This window comes from Myotis davidii, unplaced genomic scaffold (assembly GCF_000327345.1).
Source record: "Myotis davidii unplaced genomic scaffold, ASM32734v1 scaffold37, whole genome shotgun sequence".
NCBI classification, from domain to species: Eukaryota; Metazoa; Chordata; class Mammalia; order Chiroptera; family Vespertilionidae; genus Myotis; species Myotis davidii.
The window spans coordinates 2,675,061-2,686,529 of NW_006289395.1; the positions used below are offsets into that span (position 1 = coordinate 2,675,061).

The window sequence follows — 11,469 nt, forward strand, 5'->3', positions numbered from 1 at the left end:
AGCCTGTCTTTCCATAGCCGGGAGGGGGCAGCAAAGCTCTGTTCTGAAGGGGCCCATAGGCCAGGGTAGGCACTGCTCTCCAAGGCCCAGGGCTGAGAGTCCAGGTTTGGTGGCTAGGCCTCACTGCTGAATAATAATGATAATAATAATAGTAACAACAACAACATCATCATCATTATTATTATCTCTGTTGTTAGTAAGACAGCCACAATGCCCTCTCCGATTTGGGTAGTGCTATGTAGTGGAGGAAACCTGCCCAGTATCCCGTAGGGATCTTTCAACACCACCGTCGCGCAGGTAGGAAGTGCTGGGCTTTCAGCCCATGCTGAGGCTGAGAGACATCCTCTGACTTACCCAGGTCTCCTGGGAAGTAGGATGTGCCAAGACAGAAGCCCAAGCTTTCCTCCTGTGCACTGTCTCACCATGTGCAAGTCCCCGCTCCTTCCCTCTTCGGCAGACCTGGAGTGCTGCTGTGTCCCTGTGCCTCCGCTCCACCTGTCCCCATCTTTGTAAAGTCTCTCCCTCAAACACCCCAGGGGTACCCAGCCCAAGACCCAGGGCCTGAATTTGGTTTCCGGGTGCCATGGGGGTGTTGGGGAAGAACACAGCACAGGAGCCCCATGTTCATCCCCTCCTCTTTCTTCCAGTTCTCAGAGAAGTTTTAAAATCTTTGTTTTATCATTGCCAGGGCTTACTTGGTGCCTAGGTAGGAAAGTTTCCCATTCATTCATTCATTCATTCATTCATCTTTCCATTCAATAATTGGGATTCTTCTAGAGCAGTGGTACTCAACCTTCCTAATGCTGCAACTCTTTCATACAGTTCCTCATGTTGTGGTGACCCCCAATTTCATTGTTACAAATTGAACATAATTAAAGCATAGTGATTAATCACAAAAACAATATGTAATTATTTACGTGTTTTCCGATGATCTTAGGCGACCCCTGTGAAAGGGTCGTTCGACCCCCAAAGGGGTTGCGACCCACAGGTTGAGAACCGCTGCTCTGTCGTATAAGACACTGTTATGTACTATGAAGGATGTAGAAATGTCCTTTCTCTTGTAACTCAGAGGTCTGGAGGCTGGGGGCTGGGGTGTGACGGCCAAGTAAGTGCAGAGACACTTGGGGGTGGCTTCCTCCTGGGGAGCCCCGGGTGAACGGGGGAGTGCTTGAGCAGATGGAAGTTAGACCTGCTTTTGTTGGGTGCCAGGGAGGAGGGACACCATAGGAATTTTGGTTGATGACCTCCAACTGCATGGAGTATTAACTCCTCAAACCAGAGGAAGCTCCTGAGAGACACAGCCCAAGCCCCAGACTGTTGTCCACCTGGACCCTGTCTTACACTCCACTGTGTCCCCAGGCATGACTCCCCCTCCCCATCATGATAACAGGTTACCAGTGCTAACTGTAGGCCAGGCTCTAGACTAAGGCCACTTGTTGAATATTCTTATTCACCTCTCAGAACAACCCTGTGGAGTCCATTGTTATACCCATTTTACACGTGAGGAAGCTGACCCTTAAGTCATGAAGGAATTGGCCCCAAATCACAAAGTGAGTGAGCGGTGGGCCAGGACTGGGACCCAGGGGCTGGCACCCAGGGCTCTTACCACCACAGCATCATCACACACGGGAAAACCCTCCCTCCAGAGACCCTGCCTGTGTGTGAGTCTGAAGAGCTGCCCTCTCTTTTCCTGCTCAACACTGGGCACCCTACCCGGTCTGCAACGCCTCTAGAAAATGAGGGTGTTGATACCGCCACACTGTCTGATGGGCTTGTTGGGAGACTGGAACAGAAAAAATGGGCATGTGAACACTTAGCATCACACAAAATCGATCCGTGTATCTGATATGGTATCATTGCTCTTACTGGGAGGGCGATGTGGTGAGGTGACAGGAGGGCTGACCTAGGGACTGGTACCCAGACATTGAGAATGGCCTATTTCCTTGCCTGTAAAATTGAGGAGAATAAAGAGATCATTGTTAAAAGACTTTCATTCCTAATATTCAGCCATGACGATGATGATGGTGGTGACCATGGTGGTGACAGTGGTGGCGGTGGTAAGGATAGAAATGATGATAGTGATAGCAGTGACAGTGATGATGATGATGGTGATGATGATTATAACAATAGTGAGGATGCTGATGATAGTGATAATGGTGATGTCAGACATCTGAGGTCACCTGACCTCAGAATCATTTCCTGTTACCACCCTGCTGCCAGCCCTCAGCTCCCAGCCCTGCTGTGTCAAAGTCAGGCAAGGGTGGGCTGGTGATGAGATGGAAAGGAGGTTCTAGAAGGATTAGCCTAAGACATTGAAGGATGCTAATCTCATTACCTGGGACATAGTAACCCAGTACTTACTATCAGTTAATGGCTTTAGTGAGACACAATTCACAGTTATACAACCATCAAGCAATCCATTGTGAAAAATTTTTGTTGCCTCTAAAAGAAGCCCTGCCCCCTGCTGCCCACCCAGTGTCCCAGTGCAGCTGCGATTTCTATGACCTCTGCCTTACAGCATCAGCACATTGGGGCTCAAGGAAGAGACTAACTTGCCCAAGGCCACACAGCTGGTATGTGACAGCATCAGCATTCCATCCAGGTTTGCTGGAACCCACAGCCCGTGCTCTGACCACACTGGGAGGCACGTCAGGCTCAGAGAACACGTGTAACCAACGCCAGGCCACACAGCTACAGGCATGAAGTGGTCAGGCTGGGGCTCAAATGTAGTGTTGGCTCCTAATCCCACTCCTTCAGGGTAAGCAAAGCAGCATAATCAGAATCCGTGGGACCCCTGGGCCTGGGAGCGAGCCCTAAAACTAGCAGTAGCTCCTTTATAGGTGACTGGTCCCAGCCTTAGGCCTGAGTCTGAAAGTCAGTGGCTCCTGGGGCCCACCTGCTCCGTTCACCGGGGGCCCTGAGCACCGTGAGGGGAATCCAGCCAGGTCGAGAGGAGTGACCCCAGCCAGAGGAAGGAGCAAAGCTTGCAAGACAGGTCCCTGTCCAGTGGAGCATTTGAGAGCACCTACTACCTCTCTGCTGCCTGGGAGCTGTGGGTGGGTCGGAGAGGAGGGTAAGGTGATCCCAGGAGGGATGGGACGGGAAGCAGACTTGCTTTGAGGAAAGCAAGCCCTGGGGAGAGTCTCTGATCTTTGGGTCTACGCTCCACCCTGCCCTGAACAACTACAGTCAGAGGACTACGTCCATCCCGGCCCAGTTTCCCCGTCTGTAAATTTAGGGAGAAATGGGGAACTGAATTGGAAAGAATCATGAGTCCCAGGAAGAACATGTGCTATAGTTACCGGAAAGGGTCTTTATTTTGAGATGCTATGGAGGCCAGTGATTTATCTGGCAATGGGCTGGACTTCCCCTTTCTGCTTGGGGCAAGGAGCCTCCCCTTTCACATTCCTTACTGTCTTTATATGAAGGAGAGATCAGGCGAGGATCTAAAAGGCAGCCCACGGGAGAGCCATGGGCCGCGGTAATAAACACAGAGGAGCCGAGTGTCTGAGTGGTTGGGAGAATTTATTTCTCACAATATCTTCCCTCCACTCGCCTGGAGGTGCCCATGGCAACAGGCATCAGGAGGGCCTCATTCTTCCATCTTCTGTGGGAGAAAAGAATCGTACACAGGATATGAGTCAAACTGAAGGCGAGGCTGAGTGTCGTCTGCAAGTGGGGCGGCTGCAAGGGCTGGAACCTTAGACAAATATTACGGATGCGTGACCAAAGCAAGGCCCGCAAACCCCGGGGAAGGAGCCCGCCCCCTGGAAAGCAGGGCCTCTGGCCACAGGGAGGGATGGGAGGGATAAGATGTGTGGCCCCTGGTCCCTTGCTTTTCTCCTGGAGCCTAGAACCATGGGTTCTGGCTAAAGTAGCGGCATCTGTGAGCCAACGACCAGCACAGGGAAGAGGCACCCACAGATACCCTCTGAACCCTCCCTGGAGCATAGCACGTCTAGGGAAGAAGTCTGCTCTCACCTGGCCCCCAACATCGCGGCTCTTGGCCCTCAGTTTGTTGACCTGGGACTCAGCGATGTCTGCCCGCTCCTCGGCCTCCTCCAGCTCATGCTGGGCCCTCCGGCATCTGGATAGCTGCGTGTTGGCCTGCTCCTCCTGAGCGGAGACAGAGGGGTGGGCGCCGAGGCAGCCCCTTACTCTGGCTCTGAGGACCCCAGTCCCTGCAGGCCTCTGGGGAACTGGGGAACCAGGACAGCTTGGGTCCCAGCTTCACTGATGCCAGGGGAGAGAAAGCTGAGCAATCCAGGGGTGAGGATGCACCCTGTACCCCGGTGTCCCTGCACCCCTTTTCTATACCGTCTCTCCCACTGCAGCTTTTTGAAAGAGACCCAAGTCCAGAGTCCTCCCCTGGCACCTGGAGGTGTCAGAGACCAATGGCCCAGGTCCCCATTGCCCTGTTCCTGCTCCCAGCATCATCTGCCTATGGCCAGGCCCTTGACTGGGTCTATTTCAGCATTAACCAAGGGTTCCTGACAAAGGTGGCCTTCTGGGCCCCTCCAGACTGGCCAGTCCTGCTGCCACTCTTCTAATGCGAGGAGCACGCGTCTCCCTGCTATGTAACCAACACGGATCTGTCCCTTTCAGGTCAAGACAGAACCAACCAGCCCCCTGGGCAGGGAAGAGAAAGGACAAGGAGAGAAGCCACATGCTCAGGCGTTTATCTAGGGCAGGGTCCCCCCGGTTTTGTTCCTCAGAACACGGGTCCTGTGGGAAGCTTTGCATATAAGAACAAGGTGCCCAGGCACATGAAGGGTGGGAAATGCTACATTCTAGAATGCCTCTCCCACTTTGCAGAGTCAATTACAAATGACCTACAAAATCTGAGAAATCCTTGAAGTAAAGCAACCAGTTCAACGTTTTTAAACCCAGCATTTCCAATCAATTTCTTTTCTATAAGAGAAAATACCCCCTCTTCCAGCCCCAGCTTCCTGCTGTTGACACCCCTCAGACCCAATGTCCCCAGGAGATACTTTGGGAAATGCCGGTTTCAGCCATTTCATTTCTTCCCTGTTTGATCGAGGGCAGATCAAAAAGGAAGGACTGGGGAGATGGGCATCAGGGAGGGCCAGGAAGGAGGAGGTGGGGGGACCTCAGGGAGAGCAGGAGTGGTGGTGCAGAGGATGGGGCCCAGGGAGGGGAGTGGGATGAAGTGTCTAAGGTCAGGTCTCAGGGGCAGGAGGGCTGGTGGGGTGGGCTGAGGTGGTTAGGGAGTCAGGGTGAAGAGAGGGCAGCAGGTGGGCTAAGACACGCTGGGGTGGGTGGGATAGTGTGAGCTGGGCTGAGGCCCAGTGAATGGATGGGGGGAGCTGGTCACACGGGGTGAGGCAAGGGCACAGAGGAGGAGGTGGGCAGGATGTGTTACATGGACCGGGGGAGGGAGGGTATAGGTTTCCTTGTTTTATGGCCTGTGAAAACCGCCTGAGCTCTGTGGACTGTAGGAAACAGGAACACACTCCCAGCAAGGCTGGGGGACACTCAGGCCGGCGTGGGCCCCCGAGAGCTCCCCCACTTACGGCCTCCTCGGCCTGCCTCTTGTACGCCTTCACTTTGGCCTGCAGCTTGTCCACCAGGTCCTGGAGCCTCAGAATGTTCTTGCGGTCCTCCTCGGCCTGCGAACAGAGCGTCCTTCCAGGCCCCACCACAACTGTCTCCCATCCGAGCATTCACCCAGGTTCCAGCCTCTAACCTGGTAAGTCATCTCCTTGACTTTTCGCTCGTATTTGTGTGTCCCCTTCAGAGCTTCGGCTCCCCTCTTCTGCTCAGCATCCAGCTCGTTTTCCAGCTCCCTCACCTGGGAAAGAGAACGCGGATTCAGGCCAGACCGCCAGGCTCTCTCACGGACCCGGTGCCTGTCCTGCAGGGTGATCTCAGGGTCTCCTTGGAGGATAAGAAGCCACGTGTATTCGCGAGGCCACCACTCCTGCACGCGGCGGGCTTTGTGCAAATGAGAAAGAGGCACCTTCTGTGGGCAGGGGCAGCCTCAGGTGCACACAGCTCAGCTGCCGGGTCCGGCTTTGCAAAGGAAGCCGCTTCCTCTGGCCCCACGCAGCCTGGCGAGAGCTGAGCGGGAGGCTGCATGGCTGCTCCAGGTGGCCCAGCTCCTGACCCAGTGAGGCAGCAGGGTCCTAGAGAGAACCGGAGCCAGGAGCAGTCCAGGGGCTCAAGCCTGGGTCCGCTGAGTGAGCCAAAGCAAGGCAGCCCCGCACTGGGAATGAGGTTTTGTGTATTTGGGGTGGAGATGGTCATTCCTGCCCGGGCTACCTCCAGTGTGGAGATCAGATTACACAAAAGGCGTGGAAATACTTTTTAGAGGATATGGCGCTACACGGGTGGTGTTAATTTCATAGCTGTGCCCTCCTTTCCTGAAGTCTTGACGGCAGAGGACAGTCGTCCAGAACTCAGGTCACCAACTGTGGCCCCAACTCCATGATCAGAGAGAGCCCAGAATTGGGTTGTGGGGTGGCGGCCAGCCATTGGGGATCCCGCTGCCACACACAGGGGCGGCTCTGGGCTTGCAGACTCCCCAGGTCAGCTTTGTAATCTACCAGTGGAAAAGGCCATCTCTGGCCACCGCTCCAAACAGGATCCCACCCCCTCCCATACCCTGTGGGTCCTGGGAGCTGTCTTCCTTCAGGTTCTACAAAACTTTCTTTCCCTGGGGGCGAGCCCTCCAGGCCTCTGTAAGGTTTATGAAACCAAGGTAACTGGGCAGCTGGCAATGGGAGGATTTTGGAGGTTCCTCATCCTGCAGGGGTGAGGGAGGGCGGGGGTGGGGGCTGGCTAAGGGACCCCTGCCAACTCAGGAATCACAGAATCAGAAGGTGGCACGGGATTGAGTTCCTCCCTTGAGGGAGGAGCCACGAGAAGGGTAGGTTTGAGCTCGTGTTAATAGAATAGGACTGGAAATAATTAAAAACAACACGGAAAGATGTTTTTTGGAAGCCCCAGCTTCCCGGTGTTGACTTTCGCTTCTCATGCTGTGTTGTTTCCAGCCAAAAATCCCTTTCACATTTCAAGTGCGCCCGTGCTGGGACCACCTCCGGGGGAGGCTGGCCGGGAGAATGACTGTATTTGGGTCTCTCCTGCTGGGATAAGTGGTCTCCTTCTCTCGGTCGCCTCCTCCTCCTCTTCCCCTCCCACTCTCTCATTTCCTTTCTCCTGGGGACAAGAGGCATCTGACAACCTCCTCCTCACGGTCCTTCTTCAAAATATTAACTGGTAGTGGAGCCCATTTTAAAAACACATTAAATAAACCATCACAGGCCTAAAGGGAAGCAAGCAACAAAGGGGCCTATCAGCAAAGAAACTAAACAACCACAAAGTATACTCCCAGACGGCAGAGCGCAGGGCTGCCCTGTGTGGGCACTGATGCAGTGCGCTGGCCCAGGAGGCGCCAACCGCCCTCCCCAGGATGCCCCTGATGCCATTGGAGATGGGGAAGTCAGGGGAGGGAGTGGGATCCAGGAGTGGGAGAGGGAGGGAGACTCCAGGTTTTACACAGGATGGGCCACTATTTATCAGAGTGGAAGTTGGTCCAAAATTTAAATCTCACTAAAACATGTACTTTTAAAATTGTAAGTTGTATCTCCCCCACATTTGTGTGGGTCTGAAACACTATAAAACCAGAATGTGAACATTTACAAATGTCACCGCCCTGCAGTTATTGAGGCAGAAGCATTCCGCAGTGGATTTGCCTGAGTTGGGGTGCAGGGATCGGCGGAGAGGAAACCGGTGGGTTGTTCGGCTCACTGGGAGTTTTGCAAGAGGTCCTCGAGCTACGGCTGCAGTCTGCTCAGCCAGGGGCCTCCCTCCCACCACCCACGTTTCCAGACGGGGGTTCTGCCCGGGAGCTGAGCGTCACTCTGGGGGGAGTCCCCTCGGGCCAGCTACCCGGTTCTCCAGCTTCTGGATCTGCTTCTTCCCGCCCTTCAGGGCCATCTGCTCAGCCTCATCCAGACGGTGCTGCAGGTCCTTCACCGTCTGCTCCAGGTTCTTCTTCATCCGCTCCAGGTGGGCGCTGGTGTCCTGCTCCTTCTTCAGCTCCTCGGCCATCATGGCCGCCTGGGTAAGTTCACAGAAAACATCCGTGGGCCATCCGTCCAGCCCATCCCTGCCCGGAGCACCGCAAGATGCCAAGGTTGGTGCTGTGTGTGCTGATGCGTGCCTCCCTCCCTCAGCCGCCACGGAGTGTGCAGTGCGCTCCCCTCCCCCACTTTGCTAGGCCATCTCTTCAGGGAGCCACCCCTGATGGACTTAGGTCTTAAGGAGATGGAACCTGCGTGCCACACCCAGGCTTAGAAGCCCCTTCCCTCTCTCCCAAGGGCATCTCTGAAGAGAAAGAAGGGCGCTCACGTCCGTGATGGCTTTCTTGGCCTTCTCCTCTGCGTTTCTGGATTCCTGGATAGAGTTCTCCACCTCTGCCTGGCACTGGGCTATGTCAGCTTCCAGTTTCTTCTTGATGTTTATCAGGCTTGTGTTCTACAAGGAAAATCAGATACCAGAAGGGTAGGTTATGCTTGGACACGTCAAACAGTTGGGAGGGAGAGGGCTCGGTAGGGAAGGGCGTAAACCATGGTCAGGTTCTGTTCCTCATTGTCACAGGGGGTGTGCGAGACACTGTTTTGGTCTTGACCAAACAGAAAGTCCCAGGGCAGACCCAAGACTTGCACATGAAATAATTGAATAAATGATAAAAATGGACTTTCAAATATTTCGGGAAGAAGAGATTATTAAAAAAGATGTTAGAAGAAGGAAATGATTTGTTGACATAGTGACATAAAATGAAAAATAGTTCTAATGATCAAAATATACCATAAATGGAATTGCAAAAGTGAGGCCCAACTGGAATACATTTGCAATGATTATTACTGAAAAATATTCCCTGTCTTAACGTAAAACAAATCGATAAGCAAAAAGGGAAAGAAGCACAAATAGGTAAGACACAACAGAAGAAATCCAAGTGGCAAAAAATATGTGAAATGTTCTGCCTCAGTAATCAAAGAAACAAGAATTTTTAAAAAAGAAATATTTTCAACAATAAAATTGGTCAAGTTTAAAAAATAATAGCTAAGGTCTTTGAGAATTTATAGGAAGGAGCTCCCAATGGGTAATAAAAATTGAGACTTAATTAAAGATCAGTTTACAGTATATTACAAATGTCTTTACTGTTTGGATCATGAAGTTTTACTTCTAGAAATTTATTTACTTCTAGGAATATTAGGAAAATAATAATAATAATGGATATATGTGAAAACTTAGTTATAAAGAAGTTCATCATAGCAGTCTTTCTAATAGTAAGTTTTTTTGGGGGGAATAATATAAAACATCTAATCATAGAGAATTAGTTAGATAAAAATGCCATAATACACAACTAAAATGGACTACCTTTCTGCCGTTAAAAACAGTCATAGAAAACTCTCTAAAGATGTAGACACATGTTCATGACACATTGCTAAATGAAAATAAGTTGCAAAAAGTTTGATCCCATTTTTACAAAAAATATAATATTTATGGACATAAACAGGGCTTAGCATGAAAAGTCTTAAAATGTTAACATTATGGTTAGCATTTTTCTTCTGTTCCTTTGCTTGTATTCTCTATTTGTTTATAAAAAGGAATTTTTAAAAACGTTTCATAAAAATTGCAAAAATAAGTATTTTGAACGACAATCCTGACTTTCTAAGCATATGGCTTCTACCATGAGGCCTTCTCCAGCCCCTTCATGCAGTCATCCACCCTTCCTTGCTCTGACTTCCCACAACACACATGACCGTCTATGTTCAGAGGAGGAAAGGGCCCCGTGGAGGGAGCCCGGCTGCACCTGGGAGTGCAGCAGCTGCACTCGGTCACTGGCGTCCAGCAGCTCCTGCTCGGACAGCCTGCGGGTCCGCTCGGTCTGCTCCAGGGCCGCCTTCATCTCCTCCAGCTCCTCCAGCAGCAGGCCGCTCCTGCGCTCCGTGATGGCCAGCTGCTCCTTGAGGTCCTCGTTGCTCCTCAGGGCATCATCCAGCTGCAGCTGGGAGTCCTGCAGGGGGAAGCAGGGGTGAAGCCGGAGCCCAGAGGCTGAGGGCCCAGCCGCGCCCCCCCCTCCCCCAAAGGCCCCACAGTCACCTTGAGCTGGCCCTGGACTGTGCGCAGGTGCTTCTGGGTCTCCGCCAGCTGGCGGTTGGAGTGTCCCAGCTGGATCTCCATCTCATTGAGGTCTCCCTCCATCTTCTTCTTCAGCCGTAGGGCGTCATTCCGGCTCTGGATCTCCGCATCCAGCATGGTCTGCATGGCCTCTGCTGCCCGCTGGCTGTTTCTCTTTAGCTGCTCGATTTCTTCATCCTTCTCCGTGACCTTGCGGTCAAGCTCGGATCTTACCTGGCTCAGCTCTAGCTGAACACGCAAAATCTTGCTCTCTTCGTGTTCCAAGGAGCCCTGATAAAGACACAGGAGCGATTGGAAGTGCTGTGGGCACTTGAATGTGTATTTTCCACTGTTATGATCAAACTAGAGGCCCAGTGCATGAAAGTTATGCACGGGTAGGGTCCCCAGGCCTGGCCAGCGATCAGGGCCAATCGAGGCCTTCTGGCTGCCAACCAGGGCCTTCCTTTGTTCTGCACCGCCCCCTGGTGGTCAGTGCATGTCATAGCTAGCAGTCGAACTCAGGTAGGTTGTACTCCCAAGGGGACAATTTGCATATTAGCCCTTTATTATATAGGATGAGTATGATAATAACACCCATTTTATAGGTGAGTAGAACAACACTCAAGAAGCTCAAATGACTTGCTCCTGAATGTCCCTTTTAGTAATGAAAATGCAACTAAAACTTTGTTATTAACAACCAGGTCTTGAGGGGGACAGCGCATCCCTTTGAATTAGTGAGCATTTTATTGAGTGTGTCTGTTTAATAAGGCTATAAGTCGGGAGCCAACCTATTCTCTAAAATGTCAGGGCAATTGCTATCCCTTTACTCTGTGAAACTTTACAAATTTACGCAAATTTCCCTAGAAACTTCCCGAGCGCCACCCTGCACTGGCTGTAGCTGAGTATGAGCTCAGCCTGCGGCACTGTTGACAGTGCAGGACTCCCAGTAGCCAGAGGTGATCGTGTGCAACGGTTAAAAACGAGGGCTTCAGAGCCGGCTCTCGGATGTTTGGTTGCTGGGGTCCAACCCCAGCAGGTCCAGGGGTCCCCAAAGGTGTGGATGGAGTCGGCGAAGAAGGAATGACACGGAGACAGCGTTCAGTTGATCAGCAGCTTTGCCAGGATCTCTAGCCAGGATCTCCAGCCAAGTTCTGGTCTGGATCTCCAGCGAAGTTCTGGTGTTTATTGTCTAGTTACATCCGTATTTATACCAGTTGATTTTAATCCTGTCAATTACTATTACAAAGGTTAGGGCATTTCTTATCTCCATTCCAGGGAGTAAAGATTATGTAGCTTAAGCATGATTGGTGTAGTTAAAGT

The 11,469-nt window shown here is 51.9% G+C and overlaps 1 protein-coding gene across 1 annotated transcript in view; it reads right to left on the minus strand.

Moving 5' to 3' along the window:
- Positions 1 to 1,996: 1,996 nt before the first annotated feature.
- Positions 1,997 to 11,469, minus strand: part of MYH13 (myosin, heavy chain 13, skeletal muscle) — a 53,547-nt gene continuing 44,074 nt past the window's right edge. The window contains exons 32-40 of the mRNA XM_006761723.1: positions 10,132 to 10,440; positions 9,842 to 10,045; positions 8,374 to 8,499; positions 7,912 to 8,082; positions 5,708 to 5,812; positions 5,535 to 5,630; positions 3,929 to 4,116; positions 3,557 to 3,607; positions 1,997 to 2,138 (exon numbers count right to left, since the gene is read on the minus strand). Of these exons, the coding sequence (XP_006761786.1) occupies positions 1,997 to 2,138; positions 3,557 to 3,607; positions 3,929 to 4,116; positions 5,535 to 5,630; positions 5,708 to 5,812; positions 7,912 to 8,082; positions 8,374 to 8,499; positions 9,842 to 10,045; positions 10,132 to 10,440 (1,392 nt within the window). The remainder of the gene's footprint in view (positions 2,139 to 3,556; positions 3,608 to 3,928; positions 4,117 to 5,534; positions 5,631 to 5,707; positions 5,813 to 7,911; positions 8,083 to 8,373; positions 8,500 to 9,841; positions 10,046 to 10,131; positions 10,441 to 11,469) is intronic.